This window comes from Geotrypetes seraphini, chromosome 6 (genome assembly GCF_902459505.1).
Source record: "Geotrypetes seraphini chromosome 6, aGeoSer1.1, whole genome shotgun sequence".
Taxonomy (NCBI): Eukaryota; Metazoa; Chordata; class Amphibia; order Gymnophiona; family Dermophiidae; genus Geotrypetes; species Geotrypetes seraphini.
The window spans coordinates 233113022-233134401 of NC_047089.1; the positions used below are offsets into that span (position 1 = coordinate 233113022).

Here is a 21380-nt window from a genome sequence, read left to right on the forward strand (position 1 = left end):
ATAGCCAGTCTCCCACCATCATTGCCTCTTCCTCAGCCTATCGGAGGACGCCGCCAACTCTTCCTCAGCCGTTGGGAGATCATCACATCAGACCAATGGGTCCTCAACATCATTCGCCACGGCTACTCTCTAAATTTTCAGACTCTTCCACCAGACAATCCTCCCATAGAGTCTGCTTTCCACTCCTCCCAATCCCCCCTCCTCCTGAGGGAGGTCCACTCCCTCCTTCTTCTCAATGCCATCGAAGAGGTACCCCCAGACCAAAGGGGTCAGGGATTCTACTCCCGCTACTTCCTGGTTCCCAAGAAGACAGGAGACCTCCATCCCATCCTCGATCTCCGGGACCTCAACAAGTGTCTGGTCAAGGAAAAGTTCAGAATGCTCTCCCTTGCCACGCTTTACCCACTTCTCTCTCAATACGACTGGCTATGTTCCCTAGACCTCAAAGAGGCCTACACTCACATTCCAATCAATCTGACTTCACGTCGCTACCTCCGATTTCAGATACAGCACCGTCACTATCAGTACAAAGTGCTACCCTTTGGCCTGGCATCATCGCCCAGGGTGTTCACCAAGTGCCTTATTGTGGTGGCGGCCTTTCTCAGGTCTCACAACCTCCAGGTGTTCCCCTGCTTGGACGATTGGTTGGTAAAAGCACCTACGTCTCCACTTGTGCTACAAGCCACTCAGCACACCATCTCCTTCCTCCATCTCCTGGGGTTCGAAATCAACTACCCCAAGTCGCATCTGCTTCCCACACAGCGACTTCAGTTCATTGGAGCCGTCCTCGACACCACTCTGATGAGGGCGTTTCTCCCCTTAGACCGCCTCTGCCGTCAGGTGCTCCTTCGTCGCTCCATTCCAGCTCGACAAATGATGGTCCTCCTGGGCCACATGGCCTCGACGGTCCATGTGCTTCCTCTGGCGCGACTCCACCTCAGGACACCTCAATGGACTCTGGCCAACCAATGGTCACAGACCATGGATCCTCTTTCTCATCCCATCTCTGTGACATCGTCTCTTCAGCAATCTCTTCAATGGTGGTTGAACTCCTCCAATCTTTCCAGGGGTCTACTCTTTCATCTACCCCCTCACTCCATGATTATAACAACAGATGCCTCCCCCTATGTATGGGGAGCTCACCTGGGAGATCTTCGCACCCAGGGGCTCTGGACCCATCAGGAACGTCAACACCACATCAATTTCCTGGAACTCGGGGCCATGTTCTATGCTCTCAAGGCCTTCCAGCACCTTCTCTACCCTCAGGTTCTTCTCCTGTGCACAGACAACCAAGTCGCCATGTACTACATAAACAAGCAAGGCGGCACCGGATCTCCCCTCCTCTGTCAGGAGGCCATCCGCATCTGGACCTGGGCCACGGCCCACAGTCTCTTCCTCAAGGCTGTCTATATCCAGGGCGAACAGAACTCCCTGGCCGACAATCTCAGCCGCATCCTTCAACCTCACGAGTGGACTCTGGGTCCTCCCACACTCCGCTCCATCTTTGCTCGGTGGGGCACTCCTCAGGTGGACCTCTTTGCAGCTCCTCACAACCATCAGCTGCCCCATTTCTGTTCCAGACTCTTCTCTCCTCATCGTCTGGCCCCGGATGCATTCCTGCTCAACTGGACAGATCGGTTCCTCTATGCCTTTCCTCCACTGCCTCTGATGTTGCGGACGTTATTCAAACTCCGCAGGGACAGAGCCACCATGATTCTCATCGCCCCTCGATGGCCTCGCCAACACTGGTTCTCCCTCCTGCTCCAGCTTAGCTCCAGAGAACCCATTCCTCTTCCTGTGTTTCCTACTCTACTTACACAGCAGCATCAGTCTCTACTGCATCCCAATCTGTCCTCGCTCCACCTGACAGCTTGGTTTCTCTCGGGCTGACCTCTCCAGAGAATCTGTCTCAGCCTGTCCGTCGCATTTTGGATGCCTCCAGGAAACCGGCCACCCTCCAATGTTACTATCAGAAGTGGACCCGGTTCTCCTCTTGGTGTCTACTACATCACCACGATCCCACCTCTTTGGCGGTGGAAACTGTACTGGACTATTTGCTCTCTCTGTCCGATGCTGGCCTCAAGTCTACCTCAATCAGAGTCCACCTCAGTGCCATCACTGCGTTTCATGAGCCTATCCTCGGAAAACCTCTTACGGCTCATCCCCTGGTTTCCCGGTTCATGAGAGGCCTCTTCAATGTCAAACCACCTCTGAAGCCTCCTCCAGTCGTCTGGGACCTGAATGTGGTTTTATCAGCCCTCATGAAACCTCCGTTTGAGCCTCTTGCCACAACTTCACTCAAATTTCTTACATGGAAGGTGCTTTTCCTCATTGCCATCACCTCTGCCAGGAGGGTTAGTGAGCTGCATGCACTGGTTGCCGATCCACCTTTCACTGTTTTTCACCATGACAAGGTGGTTCTGCGTACCCATCCTAAATTTCTTCCCAAGGTGGTCTCGGAATTTCACCTCAACCAGTCCATTGTGTTACCTGTCTTTTTCCCGAAACCCCATTCTCATCCGGGGGAACAGGCGTTGCACACGCTGGACTGTAAGCGTGCCCTTGCATACTACCTTGACTGTACCAGGGCTCACCGCTCGTCCCCTCAGCTCTTTTTGTCCTTCGACCCTAACCGCCTAGGTCGTCCTGTCTCTAAACGGACGCTTTCCAACTGGCTTGCTGCCTGCATTGCGTTCTGTTATGCTCGGGCCGGTCTCTCACTGGAAGGTGCTGTCACGGCCCACAGAGTCAGAGCTATGGCTGCTTCTGTGGCTTTCCTCCGTTCCACGCCCATCGAGGAAATCTGCTAGGCTGCCACTTGGTCCTCAGTTCACACGTTCACTACTCACTACTGTCTGGATACCTTCTCCAGACGGGATGGACACTTCGGCCAATCTGTGTTGCATAATTTATTTTCCTAATGGCCAACCATCCCTCCTCCCTCTCTGTTAGCTTAGAGGTCACCCATGCGTTAAGAATATGCTGCCTGCTTGTCCTGGGATAAAGCACAGTTACTTACCGTAACAGGTGTTATCCAGCGACAGCAGGCAGATATTCTTACGTCCCACCCACCTCCCCGGGTTGGCTTCTTAGCTGGCTTATCTTAACTGGGGACCACGCACTCCTCCGTCGGGCGGGAAGGCACTCGCGCATGCGCGGTGCGGCCAACTAGAACTTTCTAGTTAAAAGTGTCCATACCGGGGCTCCGTCGGTGACGTCACCCATGCGTTAAGAATATCTGCCTGCTGTCCCTGGATAACACCTGTTACGGTAAGTAACTGTGCTTTATGTGTTTTTAGATAGTTAAATAGATATGATTCCCTGATATAGAGCTGTTGATTAGCTGATTAAAACCATCTGGTGTTGTAAGGGCAGCTTTTGGATATCACATTCTCTGGGAGATGCAGGCACACCGAATGGTAATGTCATCCAGTGTACCCATTATGCCAGAGCTCTTTTAGCTCCAGAGAAATCGTCTTGGCTTTTCCTGAGCTTGCATGAGTATTCCTGTACTCGATCTGGTCCTTTCTCCCCTCAGTCTTAACTGTTCCGTGCTGTTCAGCGGTCACAATTCTCCTCTTCTCACAAAAAGAAAATTCTCCAGCTATACTGAATACTTTAAAAAAAAAAAAAGTCTCAGGCAGCAGCATGAGTGAGAGCTCTCCTAGATGCTGAAGGCAGGAGGTTCTCTTGGTGCCTCAGCATGGGGGAAAAAGGAGAAGGCTAAGTGGGATGTTCACCCTTACTCTTGTTGGAAAGCTGCCTGCGATTGAGAAGGTCCTTTTAGATCAGAATGGCAGAGGAGTATTGCTGAACCCCAATGTATGAACTACCCCACTGCGACTCAAAAACACTACTGAGGATGCATGAGACTTGAATTTTAGCTGCCAGACATTAGACCATTCTTCTAACTTTTTCATATACCACTCCCTCCAGAGTGTCTGCTCTGTTATAAATCTTTGTATCATCTGCAAAAAAGGCAAACCTTACCATCTAAACCTTCGGCAATGCTACTCACAAATATATTGAACAGAATCAGCCCCAGCATCGATCCTTGAGGCACTCTACTACTAATCTTTCCTTCCCAGTGAATTCCATTAATAGCATACTCTGGCATCTGTCCATCAACCAGTTTCTAATCCATTTCACCACTTTGGGCCCTAACTTCAGCTTATCAAGTTTATTCAAGAGCTTCCTATGAGGAACTGTGTCAAAAGCTTTGCTGAAATCTAAGTAAATTACATCTACTGCATGTCCTTAATCCAGTTCTCTGGTCTTACAGTCAAAGAATTCAATCAGATTTGTTTGGCATGACTTACCTTTAGTAAAATCCAATGTATAATTGGCTACCACACTTAATCCCTCAAGGAGGATGTCTAGATTAGGTAGAATAATACAAATGATTTTTTAAAATAAAGGACATCAGTATGAGCCCTTAATGTGCAAATGGGAGATTGTGGCTCGGGCTGTATCTCATAGGTGACCAGCACCAGACCCAAGTCTAAATGAGAATACATCATTTAGTCCCTTTCAAAATTATCCAACCGGTGAGAATCCTTACCCTCCCAATTACAAATCCTGGTCAGACATACACATCAGACATACATACCTGGTCAGAAATACACATCTACCTGATCTAGACATCCTCCTTAAGGGATTAAGCGTGGTAGCCAATTATACATTGGATTTTACCTTAGACTTTATTGGCTATAGTATTGTCCTTAGGGTTATATTTTTGTGATTTTATTTTTTTTGCAAATCCATTACAGTGTTGCTAAGCTAATATGATTGGCAGGTATCGGCATCATAATAGATATATTAATTAATTAGCTATAGATATGTAATTGCTCTCTTAATTATTGGCTATGTCCTTTATTGACGTATGTTATTAGCATTTATGCATGCTGTTATTAGACTTGGGGAGGTGATCAGAAACCACCTACTTATCTTATCTAACCCACACACCCTGTCTCTGGGGCTTCACAGAGCTCATCTAAGCATGATCTCTATCTTTCCCAAGCGGCCTCCACCTTCTCCTAGTTCCTCTTTCTTCTGCAAAGTAGGTGCTGTAGCATGAAGTAGGTGCAGGTCAGCTGGGGCCTAAGTTTCCATGGGCCAATCAAATGTTGTTAGTTTCGCTCTTCTGTGCTGTTCTCAAAGGTTATCTGATTCCTAGTGAAACTGTAGCCATGTTTTAACACTTATTCTGAAGTTCAAGTTTCAAGTTTATTAAAAAAAAATTTTATACCACTCAATCAAACTTCCGAGGGGTGTACAAATAAATACTAATAAGGAACAGACAATACAAACTTACATAAATGAACCTCATGATGAGTTAACAAGACAAGTAATACCCAAACTTTAAATGAACAGGAGGAAGAAAAAAGGGAGTGTATGGCGCAGGGGTTAGAGATACAGCCTCCGCACCCTGAGGCTGTGGGTTCAAATTCCTCGCTGCTCCTTGTGACCCTGGCCAAGTCACTTAATCCCCTCATTGCCCCAGGTACACTAGATAGAGTTTGAACCCACTGGGACAGACAGGGAAATATGATAAATTATCTGAATGTAAAACCACTTAGGATATAAGTGGTATATAAATGATAAAAAAAAATTAAGTAAAAAAAAAAAGGTTAAAGTGAACATAAAAGGTAAGGTACGATAGGAAGGGGATTTAAAAATAAAATTTAGCCCTAATAAGGACAGTTAGGTGTCAAAAGCATCTTGAAATAAGAATGTTTTTAACTGAATTTTAAATTGAGGAAGAGATACTTCTGCATGGAGATGATTAGGGGTGGAATTCCAAAGAGAAGGGGCGGTTACTGCGAAATTATTGGATCTAATGGTATTGATGTGCTTTAAAGAAGGGACCGTTAAGAGATTTTGAGACATAGAACGAAGGGCTTTAGATGGACAGTAAGGTATGATTAGACTGTTGATAAATTCGGGTTGGTTATTTAAACGGGTTTTAAAAGTCAATAAAATAATTTTATAATTTCACAGAAACAGCTTCTGAAGTTGAAGTTTCACAGTACATGAGAGAAAGTCTGTTAAAAGTTTTATAGCTGGAGCTACATAAAGATCCATTTTCAGTGCTTGGCCTGCTTCTCTCTGCCAGGGCCTGATGATGTGGGGGGTCCCACAGGGATCTTCCTCACCTCCAAGTACCTACAAATCCAAAATGTGGCCTTCAAAGGGTTTGAGTTTGAGACCACTGCTTTATACTGTATGAATTGGTATTCTTACTGCCCAACCAGAAGTTCCGGGTGGTTTACAACAAGAGAACTGAGGCATATCAGTGAAGATGCAAGATACAGTAGAAATCAGTAGAATACAATGCTATACAATACAATACAATACAATACAATACAATATGATACAATGTAGAGTGATACAAAGCAAAGTCATCGCATAAATTTACCAAACAGATAGGTTTTCAGTGATTTTTCTAAACTCATAGTAAGATTGGGAGTGGGCAATCAGAGAACACATCCAAGTGGTCATTCTCCCTGCTCGAAAGACTAGAGTTTTGTCTAAAAAACTTTTAAAACGGCAGGCTTTCGGAGTAGGGTACATGAATGTTAATTTATAATCATGGAGCCGTGCCAACATGGGCCATGTTTCGAAAAATTGCATCATGGAGTGGTCTCGGACTTCAAACAAATACTGCAAAAAAGCACAAGCATTTTGTTCAATATATATGCGTCGACACTTCCAAAGTACAAATTTACATATTTTATTCACACCTAAGCTCCATGCTCCTCTTCTCCTTCCTTCTCAATATGGTACCACTCTGTCCCGCTATTACTATTCGCACTGCCAAGGATAGATCACAGCTACCAACCATAAAGGATAAGCAATTCTAAGATATCGCTCCCTATCCAGGGCATTGTTTTTCAGTGTCATCTTTTTCTTCTTTGTAGTAATATTTGAGCTCAAACGAGCATTGATAGCTATTTAATGTGTGGCAGACAAGTATTAAAAGTGAAATGCCAGTATTTCATTGGCATTTACAGAAGTGAGAGTCTTGATTTCACTTGAAGGCATTTTTTTCCATTCTGTGTCTGTAGGAAATAAAAAACTTTATCGGGCCCATGTGCCATTGAGAATCAAGTTTTAATCAAGTTTATTAGGATTTTATATACCGCCTATCAAGATTATCTAAGCGGTTTTACAATCAGGTACGCAAGCATTTTCCCTATCTGTCCCGGTGGGCTCACAATCTATCTAACGTACCAGGGGCTATGGAGGATTAAGTGACTTGCCTAGGGTCACAAGGAGAAGTGCGGGGTTTGAACCCACAACACCAGGGTGCTGAGGCTGTAGCTTCAACCATTGCGCCACATGTTTTCAGGACTGTATATTAGTATTAAACTCTGTAAATATTCATTTGATTGTGACTGCTTTTGTAAAATGTTGCATTCTGAGTTTGCTACTGCTTTTCTTTGTCAAACTGTTTGCCTTAAGATTTTGAGCCTAAAACTGTAAAAATCACATTTGGCTATAACTGTCGAAACAAGGAGCATTATGGGATAATGATGTACCACAAAAACAGACTCATCAAAGCTTATGAACGGGTTGGCTGCCAGCTAAAGGTAAGCTTTTCAGTTTGGTATGAGATGTAGTTTCTCTGAGAACTTGTGTGTTTTCCTGTAGAGAATGTGATAGGTGAGTTAAGGTGCCCAGCTGAGCCATTTGTTTGCTTCTCACACTAGGTTAGGATGGTAGCGCTGGGGAGTCATTATCACCCGTAGTCTTAGGGGTGAGGGAAGCCCTAAGGTTGCTCTTTATGCCTACTTAAAATCCTTACATGTTTTGAGCAGAAGATTGCTATCAGATTTCTTTGAACTTTCTTGTAAAGGAGCCACTGTAGTCCGTTTGAAAATATAGAAAAAAAGGTTAATATAAACAAAACAAAAGAATATAAGGTGATAACCTTTTTATTGCACTAAATACATTTTTGACTAGTTGTCAAACCCCTTTCTCAGATCCAGACTGTGAAAAGGTGTGGTGGCTGAGTTAGTCCACTCTTCAAGGTAACATGTAGAAAGAAAACAAAACATAAAGAAAAAAAAATAATACCTTTTTTATTGGACTAACAATGTAGTTTATGATTAGCTTTTGAAGGTAACCCCTTCTTCCTCAGATCAGAAATCAGATCCAGATAAAATGAATAAAAAATAATGGTAGAATATATGTGAATAGTAAAAGAATTTCTAGTGGAAAAGGCAAATGAATCTTGAATCAGTGTGTTGTTCTCCTTTACTTGCGAGTTTGCAGAAGGCATTGTCTCCCTTTTTCTCTTTCTCTGCTTCCTACATCTCAGGGCTGTGCCCCATCGCCTCAATTTTTCCTTCTACGAGCGAGTTGGAAGGTGTCTTTCTGATCTCCTCTATTTCAATTTTTTATTTTCGGGTCTTCATCTGAACTGTGAGGCTTGTGGTGCTCCAGAGGTTCCCAGTTTGACTGGGAGAAGACAGATTCTGGGTCAGAAGTCTGTAGCCGGGAGGTCAACCCTTTTATAGGGAACCTGTCTGGGCAGCCTGCCTTAACACTTTGGTGGCTCAAGGACCATTCCCCCGGGAGCACGGCTCACTGCTGGTTTTTACTGGATTTTGAGTGCAGGCTATATGGCCCTTTATCGGGCTTTAGTGGATGCCGGCTGCTTTTCCTCCCTCCCCTGAAGATGCATGAGTTGATGTGGGGGTGTCCTAATTTATTTCTCAGAATACACATTTTTGTGGACATCTTTTGTTTCATGAGTAAATTGAGGAAAATTTGTATTGTTTACCTGCAATTACATCACTTTGTTTTCCAGAAATAAATAAAAAAAAGATTTTACATCGATATGTGAACAGTTCTTAAGAAAGAACTGAATATTTCATGGGGTGTCCTAATTTTTTCACATGACTGTAGCTCTTGAGCATACTCCTTTAGCACAGAAACGCTACTCAGAGGTGATTATTGCTATCCTCCTCAGATCTAAGAAACTAGTGACTGTCGCAGCCTATGCTTTTCAGTGCTTTTGTGCTAAGGAGAATGTGGAGCTGGTGAAGGCTCCTGTGTCAGTGTTCCAGCGTTTCTCTAGGATAGGCTTGAGAGGGTTTGGCCATTGGCTTCCTCAAAGTATAAGTGGCAAGAATCTCGTGTTTTAGGGTTCAAATAGAAAAGATTTCCTTTGCCCTCATCCAGTTGTCACCAGATTTTTTTAAAAGGATTGCAACTGCATTCTCCTCTGCAACAGCCGTTTTTGATGTGGGATCTTAACTTGGTTTTGTAAGCCCTCTGTAAGGCTCCGTATGAGCCTTTGCAAGAGGCATCTCTGATGGATCTTTCCGTTAAGATGGTTTTTCTAGCAGCTACCGCTTCAGCAAGAAGAGTTTTGGAGCCACAAACTGTCATGCAGAGAGCCTTATGGGGGCAAGGGCTCCCTCTGCATGGTCCCTTCTTCCTGCCAAAGTGGTAAGAACATAAGAATTGCCATATTGAGACATGCCAAAGGTCCTTCAAGCCCAGCATCCTCTTTCCAAAAGTGGCCAAACCAGATCCCAAGAGTGGAGATGGCAGAATGAAAGCACGCTGCTTTTGGGTCCTCAATATTCATAGCAGGTTCATGTCTCACTGGTTCAAGACTTGTATGCCTTTTGCACTAGAAGGGAAGATTAGGTTCTTACCTTGATAATTTTATTTCTAGTAGAAAGGTATATGAGTCTTGAAGGCATGCACTGTCAGATTTCAATTAGCGTTTTGTTCTCAGACATATAATGTATTTCCAGATAATGTCAGACAGTTCTGAATTGTACTGATTGATCTCTCTGTTCCAGTGAGAAAAGTGAGAAGCTTGATAGCTACATAAGTGTTAGTGCTGGTTGCACTTAGATAGGTGGCTTGTTTGTTTTCACCTTGTTCCCAGTTATAATTATATTGGCATTGATTTGTTCCATTTGACTTGTTCCAGATCTGAACCGAATTAGCTGGTTGGGGATTACCTAATTTCCTGCCTTCTTATCTCTCTTCTTATAGGAATTGTTAAATGCTTTGATACAAATTGAAGAGATGGGGCACAGCCCTGAGATGCAGGAGGTGGAGCTGTGAGAAAAAGGGAGATTATGTTAATTAGGTTTTCTATTCCACCTTTACCTATTCAGTTTGAGGTCGGATTACATTATTAGAGGTTGGATCAGTTATCCAGGAAGTTACAATGAACAGTTTAACACAGACATTCAATAGGGTTGCTAGTAAAGATAAATCATTTCAACTATTAATACAGTTAGGTCATAGTTACAAGTAGGTCTTTGTTGGCTCTTTGTTTTGTCCCAGAACTTGCATTAGGCAGTTTAGAGAGCCTTCTACAAACTTGTGAGTAAAGGAGACTAACCCACTAGTTCAAGACTCATATGCTGCCTTTCTACTAGAAAGAAGATTATCGAGGTAAGAACCTAATCTTCCCTTAAATGATGCTCTGATGGGGAGAAGAAGAATAGCTGGATGAGTGATCAGAAGGAATGTTTTATATCTTGTTTAAGGCTGCCTGCAAGTTTTCATATTACAAATGACAAATGTATAGAAATGATAAACTAGTGTGTCTGTATACTTCTGTGTTGCATGTGAAGATTTTTTATTTTGACATAATTTGATATTGTGCTTTCTCTCTCTCTTTTTTTTCAGGCTAACAATATGGGTGTTGGGGTGGTTGGAGTAATAGAGTGCAACTTTTTAAAACCAACTCACAATAAACAAGACTTTGACTATACTAATGAATACAGGTAAATTGGAATACTTAAGAACATAAGACTTACCATACTGGGACAGACCGAAGGTCCATCAAGTTCAGTATCCTGTTTCCAAAAGTGGCCAACCCAGGTCCCAAGTACCTAGCTAGATCCCAAGTAATAAACAGATTTTATGCTGCTTATCCTAGGGATAAGCCATCTCAATAATGGCCTATGGACTACTCTTTTAGGAAATTATCCAAACCTTTTTTAAACCCTGCTAAGCTATCTGATTTCACCACATTCTCCGGCAATGAATTCCAGAGTTTAATTACATGTTCTGTGAAGAAATATTTTCTCTGGTTTGTTTTAAATCTACTACTTAGTAGCTTCATCACATGCTTCCTAATCCTAGTATTTTTGAAAAGAGTGAACAAGCATTCACATCTACCCCTTCTATTCTACTCATTATTTTATAGACCTCTATCATATCACTCCTGAGCTGTCTTTTCTCCATCCCTTTTATCATTTTTGTCGCCCTGCTCTGTACTTTTTCTAATCCCGCTATATCTTTTTTGAGATATGGTGACCAGAATTGCACACAGTATTCAAGGTGCGGCCGTACCACAGAGCGATATAAGAGCATTATCATATTTTCATCTTTGTTTATCATGCCTTTTTTGATGACTACTGGTGCAGTCATCCATTTTTAGTATTTTAGATTATTGTAATATATATTTAGGGACTTACAAAAAAAATACTCAAAAAACTGAGACTGGTCCAGAACACTGCTGTTCGCCTCATTTTTGGACTAAAAAAAATGGGAGCATATTACCCCCTGGTTGCCAGTATAGTCAAGAGTTCTGTTCAAGTTTTCCTGCATTTGTTACAAAGCAGTTTTGGGGATGCTACCAGATTATCTTGCTTCTCATCTTTCTTTGAACTATTCTAATAAGAGTACACGTAGAATAAAATCTATTTAATTATCCTTCTATAAAATCCTGTCAATATAAGAAGTTTTTTTGACAGAATTTTCTCATTGCAGGCCGCTAAATTGAATACGTGGCTTGGAAAACCAATATTAGGGGCTACTTCTTATTCTGATTTTAGAAAATCGTTAAAGACACGCCGTTTTGACATGTTTACATCTTAGTTGTGTTACTGTTTAACTCATCCTTGCTTTTCAACTGATGTATTCCCATTTTAATTGATTGTTTTAATATGTATTTTATCTACACTGACTATGTATTTTTTTCCCTATGTTGTGAACTGCTTTGAACCTTTTTGGTATAGTGGTATGCAAAAATAAATGATTATTATTATAATTCCTAACATTCTATTTGTTTTCTTAGCCCCTGCTGCACATTGAGCTGTGGTTTTCAATGTATCCTCAACAATGACACCTAGATCATTTTCCTGGGCAGTGACTCCTAACATAGAACTCAGCATCACAAAGCTATAGTTTGGGTTTCTCTTTCCCACTTTGCACTTACGCACCTTAAATGTCATCTGCCACTTTGATTCCCAGTCTCACAAGGTCCTCTTGCAATTTTTCACAATTCTCTTGCAATTTAACAACTTTGTGTCATCAGCAAATTTAATTATCTCACCAGTTATTCCCATCTCTAGATCATTGATAAATATGTTAAAAGCAGTAGTCCCAGGCCCCTGGGGAACCCCACTCTTTACCCTTCTCCATTGAGAATATTGAACATTTAAACCTACTCTCTATTTTCTGTCTTTCAACCAGTTCTTAATCCATAATAGGACATTACTTTCTAATTTCCTCAGAAGTCTTTCATGAGGTACTTTGTCAAATGCCTTTTGAAAATCCAAATACAGAATATCAACCGCTCACCTTTATCCACATGTTCTTTCACCCCTTCAAAGAAATGCAGTTGAATGGTGAGGCAAGATTTCACTTGATTAAATCCATGTTGGCTTTCTCTCATTAATCTATGGTTATTTATATGTTCTGTCATTTTGTTCTTTATAATAGTCTCTACCAGTATGCCCTGCACTGACATCAGACTTACCGGTTTAAAATTTCTCGGATCTCCTCTGGAACCCTTTTTAAAAATTGGCTATCACTATTCTTTTCCCTCGTACACATGAAATTTCTACCCATAGGGCTTCCAAGGTGTGTTTCTGTTCCTGTAGAATTTTGTCCATTTGATTCAAGGCCCTCCTTAACATATAATGTTATGCCTCCACCGATTTGATCCACCCTATCACTATGATATAGCTTGTATGATAGTGTCCCATTGGTTATCTTCCTTCCACCAAATCTCGGAGATGCCTATTATATCCACCTCTTCATTTAGTGCAATATATTCCAACTTTCCCATCTTGTTTCTTAGGCTTCTGGCATTTGCATACAGATATTTCAAACAATGTTTGCCATATCTATTAACAATTTGCTCAGCAGTTGGCATGGATAATTTGCAATCTTTAAAATCAGCTTGCTCTGTATTTAAGGAAACCTGGTCTACTGTGGCATGTATTGCAATCTCACTATCGGGCCGTTCTGTCTTCTCTTTTATGATGATATCTTTTTTAAAGATACCTTCTCCTGAACCATGCTCTTTTGAGTGACTGTTGGCCTTCCCCCAGTTTCTAGTTTAAAAGCTGCTCTATCTCCTTTTTAAATGTTGACCATCTGGGAGGGTGCTTCTGGAGATTAGAAGCATTCTTATTAGTTCTATATTAGATTGTTCATTGAGTGTTTATAAGTAGTGTTCTTTATCGTCTCTCCAGACTGGCATAGCTGATGGGTAATAGCTCATCATGACCAGCAGGTGGAGACTGAGACACAAACTATTGGCTGTAGTATAAGTGGGCTGTGCTGTCCCAAGTAAATCAGTCTGCTCTTAGTCTCCAGCACGTGGATGTGGTAAACCTGTGCAGTCCTCCCTGGTTAATGTAAGGCTGTTGGATGTTATTTAAATTGGCCTTCTTGTCCCTGTCTCTGGTGCCGGATTGAGCTTGGAGGACCCTTTCGGGGGTCTGTCTGACCTCGGGGGTGCCACACTTGACAGGTCATCCCTCCTCCCATTTCCCCCACCTCCCCAACAATTTTTTCTATAGAGGTTCCTCAGCTGTAAGTCTTCCGCCAATTCCAGCAAGGCATATAGCTTTGAGAACCAGTGGGGTGTCTTAAATTGTACATTAAAGTTATATTGGAAAAAAAAAGTCCTGAGGCATGGCCAATCTGAAGGGAAGCTTTTAAATAAGGTAAATTGATTTTAATTGCTATTTTTTTTCTTGTAGTGGTTTTCTCAATGAGCACTTTTAAAGGAAGTGCACCGGCAGTTGCGAAGGGGAATCCTCGCCGACTTCAGGGGATCCGCTTGGCCACCCGTTCTTTTCCTATGCACCAGGATATTCGGGATATAGTGCTTGCGTAATGGAAGGCTATCACTATTCTTTTCCCCCGTACACATGAAATTTCTACCCATAGTCTACCCTGATGGGGATAGGGATATCTTGATGTCTCCTGTGATGGACACATTAGTTTTGGTCATTGCGCATCGGCATACAGTGCCGGTTGAGGGCGGCTTGGCCTTGCGGGACTCTGAGGGTCATAGGCTGGGGTCTCTCCTTAAGCAAAGTTTTGATGTGGCTGCCCTGGCGGTCCAGGCTGTGATGTATGGTGGCCTGGGCTTGCTTCCGGTGGTCCGAGTGTGTTCTTGACCGGGAGTCAGATGACAGGTCCTTGGTGGATCAGGAAGTTGTTAAGATTGAGCTGGGTGCTTTTTATCTTTTGGATGCCATGTATGATCTGCTGCGGGTTTCGGCATAGTCCCATTACTCTTGGAGTTGCTGCTCGCTGTACCCTGTGGCTCCGGGGTTGGTTAGCAGATGTGGCATCTATGGCTAAGCTTACTAAATTTCCCTTTCAGGGTTCTTTCTAGTTTGGTGAGGGCTTGAATAAGTTGGTTCAGGCCTTGACTGACTCTAAGTTGCCCTGTCTTTCTGAAAACTGTTTTCGCCTGCCCTTGCAGGATGGTTTTGCCAGGGGGTGTTTGCATGATTTTTATTGTTACTGCCCTGGTCGGGGAATGGCTTATTTTCCTTCCAGGGGCTGTTTTGTTCAGAGCATGCAGTCCTTTCAGGGTGCCCGCCGGGGGGGTCGTGACTCCACCAGCGGCCCCTCCACCGTCCGTCCCAATAACTCTTTGTGGGCCCTTCCCCTAGTGCAGGGGGGCACCCAGTTGCGGGAGTGCGGGTGGGCTGAGATCATGATGAATCATTGGGTCCTGGAGGTGATTCGGGATGGATATGTTCTGGAGTTTGCACGGCCCTTGCCAGATCATTTTCTCTCTTCTCCTTGTCAGGCGGCTTGGAAGAGAAGGGCCTTTCGTCAGACTCTGCAACTGCTGCTCGATCTCAAAGCGGTAGTCCCTGTGTCTCAGGAGTTTCAAACTAGCAGGTATTCCATTTACTTCATGGTATCCAAGAAAGAGGAATCTTTTCAGCCCATTTTAGATCTGAAGGGGGTCAACAGGGTGCTCTGGGTGCCGTCTTTTCATATGGAGACACTGAGATCTGTCATTCTGGCAGTCCAGTCGAGGGAATTCCTGACTTCTTTAGATCTGCATGTTCCAATTCAAGCCTCCCATCAGTGTTTCCTTTGCTTTGCAATTTTTGGAAAGCACTCTGTTTTGTGCGTTTCCGTTTGGTTTGGCCATGGCTCCGCGGACCTTCACCAAGATTATGGTGGTGGTGGTGGTGTGGCCTTACGTAAGGAGGGCATCTTGGTTTACCCTATCTGGACGACTGTTTGGGTTGGGTAGTCAACTTATTTTAAGAGTCTGTTGACCCCGTCTCAGCGCTTGGAGTACCTTGGGGTGCTCTTCGACACCAGCTTGGTGAGAGTCTTCCTTCCAGAGGCCCAAGTGTGCAAGTTGCAGTTGCAGGTTCGCTTTCTGGTTGTTGGTGTTCTCGGGTGCAGGATATTTTGCAGGTCTTGGGATCGATGGCGGCCTCCCTGGATGTGAGCTTGGGCTCACATGCGCCCACTTCAGTATGCTCTTCTCTGGAGGTGGTTGCCTCAGATACATAATCTGGACTCTCCTGTTCCTCTTCAGGGGGTAGTTTGTTGCAGCCTCTTCTGGTGGCTAGAGTCTTCTAATCTGGTGCAGGGAGTGAGTCTGAATCAGCCTCAGTAGACATTGCTTAACTAAATAAAATAATGAAAGAAATACCTACAGTACACGGCTGACTATTCAGCAGACAAGTTACTGATTACATCCCGCCAGTTAACCTGCCACAGAAAGCCTGTTATCAATCAGTTTGCTGGCTACAAACCGCCATTCATCAAAAGTCGGGGGTCATTCATATCTAAGCTTCACTGGCTCCCAGTCTTCCTCAGGGTTCGTTACAAATGTGCCTGTCTTACCTTCAAATCTCTTCACGGCATCCTTCCCCCCCTCTTTCCTTTATCTTGGCTCTCGAACACTCATTCCACCAGATCCACTCAGAAATTCAAACTATCCTTCCCTTCTCTAAATGGCATCTCTCATACAGGAAAGCTCGGAACATCCCTCCTCTTTAGGATCACCGAGCTATGGAACAGCTTTACTGCCCACCTCCGGTGTACGACCTCCCTCCAACACTTCAGAAAACATCTGAAAACCTGGCTTTTCGCCAAAATGTAACTTCCCCCTCCCTTCCCCCCTCACCTTCCTACTTTCCAAACCCTCCTCCCTTCCATTGGAGTTCCTTTCTTTGTTTTTAATTCCTGTAAACCGTGTCGAGCTCCACTTCTGTGGAGATGACGCGGTATATAAACTTAAGGCTTAGTTTAGTTTAGTTTAGATTCATTAATGTAGACACAAACAGTAACATGAACCTAAAACATAGTGGGTCCTTCCCACACTCGATATTCTTTCCACAACTAAATAAGAACAAAATAAATTCTCACAATTACAGCTGGCTTCACTCGCCAGTCTCACAAATCCAAAAACACAAAACTGGCTTCACTTGCCAGTCTAATAGACCTGTCACAAATCCATACAACAGCAGGCTTCCCTAGCTCTGCTCAGGTCCTTCAGTCATACATACAAACCAAATATGGTCGGGGACACACCTTATTGTGTAAAACAATGAAGGTTTAAATCCGTGTACATTTAAAGTTATATCTCAAATTGCCCTATTTCACTCGGTACTTTGGGCAAAGGCCAGGAAAAGCCATTTGTGTTTGAGGAAATGCTCCTTTTTATGAAGAAAGGAGGCTTAGAAAGATAGCTTTGAAAATGTAAATTCCATGAGCATACAGTAAAGAAAATTTTACTTGCATTAGTCTGTTCTCAGAAATGTGTTTGAACACACAGGTTTCAAGTTTCAGGAGGAAAAAAGTTTAAGGAGTTAAAAGGAAAAGTTAGTCAGGCATCGGTTCCCACGTACTTCAATAGCACATGTTCACTAGGATGAATGCTGACAGAAAGGGGTATAAACAGTTAACAGTGGCAGGTTAGATTAGAGCTTTGTTACCAGGGATAGATTTGTAAGTGACTATTTTTACATATGTTACCAACGGAAAGAAATCATAAAAACAAAATGCAATTGCAGTTACTTTGAAATACATGTTCAGTGCTTCCTTAGCAACAGCAGCGATAACAGTATCAAAACAATATAGGATTCACGGCCACAAAACCTAAGAGGCAAGCAGCTGCTGGAATCAAACAAAAAACAACTGCTTAGGTTCTCACGATTAGGGGGTCAAACAGGTACATCGCAGATCTTATCATCAGCCCATAGTAAAGACCTCGTGACAGTGACAGTTACAAGAAGATAGGTTTACTAGCAATAAGCAAAAGGCAGCTCACATGGAATAGCAAAGTACAGCATATTGGCTCTAAGGATAACATACATACGAAATAGCAATCTGATGTTCTTTTGGGTCTGACTCCTCTCTCTTCTCTCCTCTTTCCTCTTATGCCATCCAGCATGTCACTTAAATACATTATTTCAGTAGCCTAGGGTACCTCCTAGTTACTCACTTCTCATTGGTTTGTCACATATGTCATTTTTATTGGCTGAATGGTCTATACACTTATCATGGAGCCATACTGAAGCGTGACGTCACCTGGTGCCAAAACTGACCTTTCTGTATTTCCCTGACAAATGCATTCCCAATACTAAGGCTAATAACTCCAGAGAGCAAGCCCCCATCTTCCTGAGTTACACTGTCCTTTGCTAGTACTACTTAGGAGGACCTGTTATCATGATGTCACAGTCAGGAGATCTGACTGCTAGTTTCTGGAGCAAAGGTGAATCTCTTACTGGCAGAGAGGAAAATGACTGCTTAGAAGTTTAAATTAATATGCACAATGTCTCTCTTAGAAATATAACTATTTGGGGTTCTCAGGGGTCTTTGTCTTCAATATATTCAGGTCTTATGCTTGCGTCTTCTTCTGCTTACATTTTCATGCAGGTCTTACTCCCGATTCTCCCTCACGGATGCCAGTCTCCTCGGTTGGGTAGCTCAGTGTCTCGGTCACTCGGCTCAGGGCAGCTGGTCTCTAGAGGAGGCGTCCTGGTTGATCAATGTTCTGGAGACCTGAGCCATTCAGTTGGCATCGCTGGCGTTCTGGACGTTGCTGATGAGCAAGTCAGTTCGGGTTCTCTCAGATGATGCCAAGGCGGTGGCTTACGCAAATTGTCAGGGGGGAACCAAGAGTTGTCTGGTGGTACAGGAGCCTTCTCTGCTCATGGCTTGGGCAGAGACTCATCTTCTGGACATCTTGGCTTCCCACATTGTGGGAGTGGAGAATGTACAGGTGGACTTCCTCAATTATCACGTGCTAGATCCCGGAGAGTAGTGTCTTGGTCTCCCAGCCTTCGAGTTGATTGTGCAGACTTGGGGTCAGCTGGTCATGGACCTGATAGCCACAATTGTCAACTCCAAAGCACCCCCGGTTCTTCAGTCAGTGTAGAGATGTTCAGGCTGAGGGGCTGGAAGCTCTGGTGCATCCTTGGCTGACGGACAGCCTCCTTTATGATTTTCCCCCGTGGCTGCTGGTTGGTAGAGTACTTCTTCGCATTGCTCAGCACCTTGGCCGCGTGATCCTGGTGGCTCTGGACTGGCCCCAGTGCCTGTGGTATGCAGATCTGGTTCAGCTTCTCGTAGTAGAACCTCTTCGGCTGCCCCTCTCAGCCGACCTTCAGACTCAGGGCCTCATTCCAATGCTCGATCCTGGTCCCTTTTGCCTTATGGCTTGGCTCTTGAAAGGGAACGCCTAGGTAAGAAAGGTTATTTGGATAAAATAATCTCCACTCTCTTGTGGTCCTGGAGACTTTCCACTTCTCGGGCTTATGTGTGTGTTTGGCATATCTTTGGTGTGCCTCACGTGGGGTTGTTTCTGGTCATGCCTCTTTGAATCTAAGAGTTCTTGCAAGATGGCCTGGACAGGGGCCTCGCCTGGTCATCTCTTTGGGTTCAGCTGACGGCTTTGTCTGCCTTTCACAGGTTATTGCAGGGTAGGCGCTTAACATCTTCAGACATGTTTTGCTTTTTGAGGGTGGCCAAATTACTTCGGCCTCCAGTGCGGCCTTTAGTTCTGGCCTTCCGGCCTGGGATCTCAATCTGATCCTGTCCGTGCTCGTGTGCCCTCCCTTTGTGCCCCTAGGTTCCTGCTTGTTGAAGGATCTTACTCTTAAGGCGGTCTTCCTGGTGGCCATTACTTCTGTGAGAAGTGTTTCTGAGCTGCAGGCTTTGTCGTAGGCCTTTTTTCCTGGAGTTTTCTAGGGAGCGTGTTGTGCCAAAGGTGGTTTTGCCTTTTCATCAACCAGTCCATGGTCCTCCCGGTCTTGGGTAGTCGGGAGGGCTCATTAGAGCAGAGGCAATTAAGTTGGATGTCTGTCGGGTCCTTCGCTCTTATGTTCAGTGGACTCAGGAGATCCAGAAGTTGGATCATCTTTTTGTCCTCTTAGTGGGTCCTCGTAAGGGGGACGGTGCTTCCAAGGCTACCATTGCGCGCTGTATCAAGGAGACTATCGCTTCCGCATACCTTCTTCAGAAGAAGCCTGTTCCGGAATTTCTCAAGGCTCATTCCACTTGGGGGCAGACAGCTTCTTGGGCTGAGTCTTTTCTTGTGCCTCCAGTGGATATCTGTAAAGCGACGGTTTGGTCTTCTCTTCATTCCTTTGTGTGACATTACCGTGTGGACGTTCAGGCACATTGGGACACAGTGTTCAGGGAGCATGTTCTTGTGGTGGCCCTTCGGGGGCCCACCCATGATGGGTACTGCTTTCGTATGTCCTATCAGTTGCTATGCTGGTCTGGAGAGACGATAAATAAGGAGAAATTAGGTTCTTACCTGCTAATTTTCTTTCTTTTAGTCTCTCCAGACTCTCACAGACCCCTCCCTGTAGTTTTCTTGTTTGGATTTTTGTTTTCTGTGGTGTCTTTTTGTTCAGAGATTTGGGGAGATTGATAATCCATGAATATAAAAAAAAAAAAGAGAGAGAGAAAGAACAGCGGCAGTTGGTTTATCTGGCATCGCTGGCAAGCTGTGGGGAAGTTTTTGAAGGTTCTTATTCTATTCAATATCTAAAGGTATTTCTCTGTTAGTTCCTGTTCTCCTTCTGGGAGTGTTGTTGATTAGTTTTTATAAGTTCTGCTATTTGTCAGACTGATTGTACTTGGGACTGCACAGCCCACTTATACTACAGCCAAAAGTTTGTGTCTCAGTCTCCATCTGCTGGTCATGGTTAGCTATTACCCATCAGTTGCTGTGTCAGTCTGGCTGGAGAGACTAAAAGAAAGAAAATTAGCAGGTAAGAACCTAATTTCTCCTTTGTTGATGTGTCCTGCCATAGTATTGGTGACAGTTTTATCTTAATGCAATTAATATTTATATAAAAAGAGGGTCTTTCTTTAGCACTCTCCAGACCAGTAGAGGTTAATCTTTACAAATGGGTATATATCCAATCATGACCAGCAGGTAGAGACTAAAAACAAAACTGTGGGACAGTATATAATATATAATATACTCCCTTCTCTATTTACCTCAGTCTTCTTTCAGTCTCCAGCAGGTGTTGAGTGATCTGTACCCATCTCCCTTGGTAGGGCTGTTGAAATTTGTTTAGGGGGTTTCTAGTCCCTGTTTTTGGCCGGACAGAGCTTGGGCAGACCCTGTTTGGGGGTCCGTCCGACCTCGGGGGTGTCAAACCCGGCGGGTGTCGAGCGGGGTCCCTCCCCCCACTTCCTCCACCTCCCCACATTTTTCTAGAGGAGCCTCAGCAGGAAGCCTTGCCCCCTAAATCAAGCAAGGCATATTGCTTTGAGAGCCTGTGGAGTCTGTTCTGTAAAACAAAAATCCTGAGGTAGTGCCAGTCTGCAGGGTTGCTTCCCTGTCAGTTTAATGTTTTTTACAGTATTTTTTCATCTAACTGGCACTTTGTTTCTAGCTAGGTCGCGTATGGAGCAATTGTGCCCTTCTCCGGGGGAGTGGGACACAATTAGGTCCAGCCGCGAGGCACTCACTTCTCTCGATCTGACGGAGGCCTACTTGCATGTTCCCATTCGGGCCTCTCATCAGCACTTCCTTCGCTTTGCGATCTTGGGTCGGCACTATCAGTTCTGTGCGCTTCCCTTTGGTCTGGCCATTGCTCACCGGACGTTCACCAAGGTGATGGTGGTCGTTGCGGCAGCCTTGCGCTCGG

The 21380-nt window shown here is 44.1% G+C and overlaps 1 protein-coding gene across 1 annotated transcript in view; it reads left to right on the forward strand.

Annotated features, from left to right (window-relative positions):
- MORC3 (MORC family CW-type zinc finger 3) overlaps positions 1–21380 on the forward strand; it is a 140211-nt gene that overhangs the window by 59321 nt on the left and 59510 nt on the right. Inside the window, exons 8-9 of the mRNA XM_033949594.1 lie at positions 7473–7592; positions 10666–10763. Coding sequence (XP_033805485.1) covers positions 7473–7592; positions 10666–10763 — 218 coding nt within the window. The remainder of the gene's footprint in view (positions 1–7472; positions 7593–10665; positions 10764–21380) is intronic.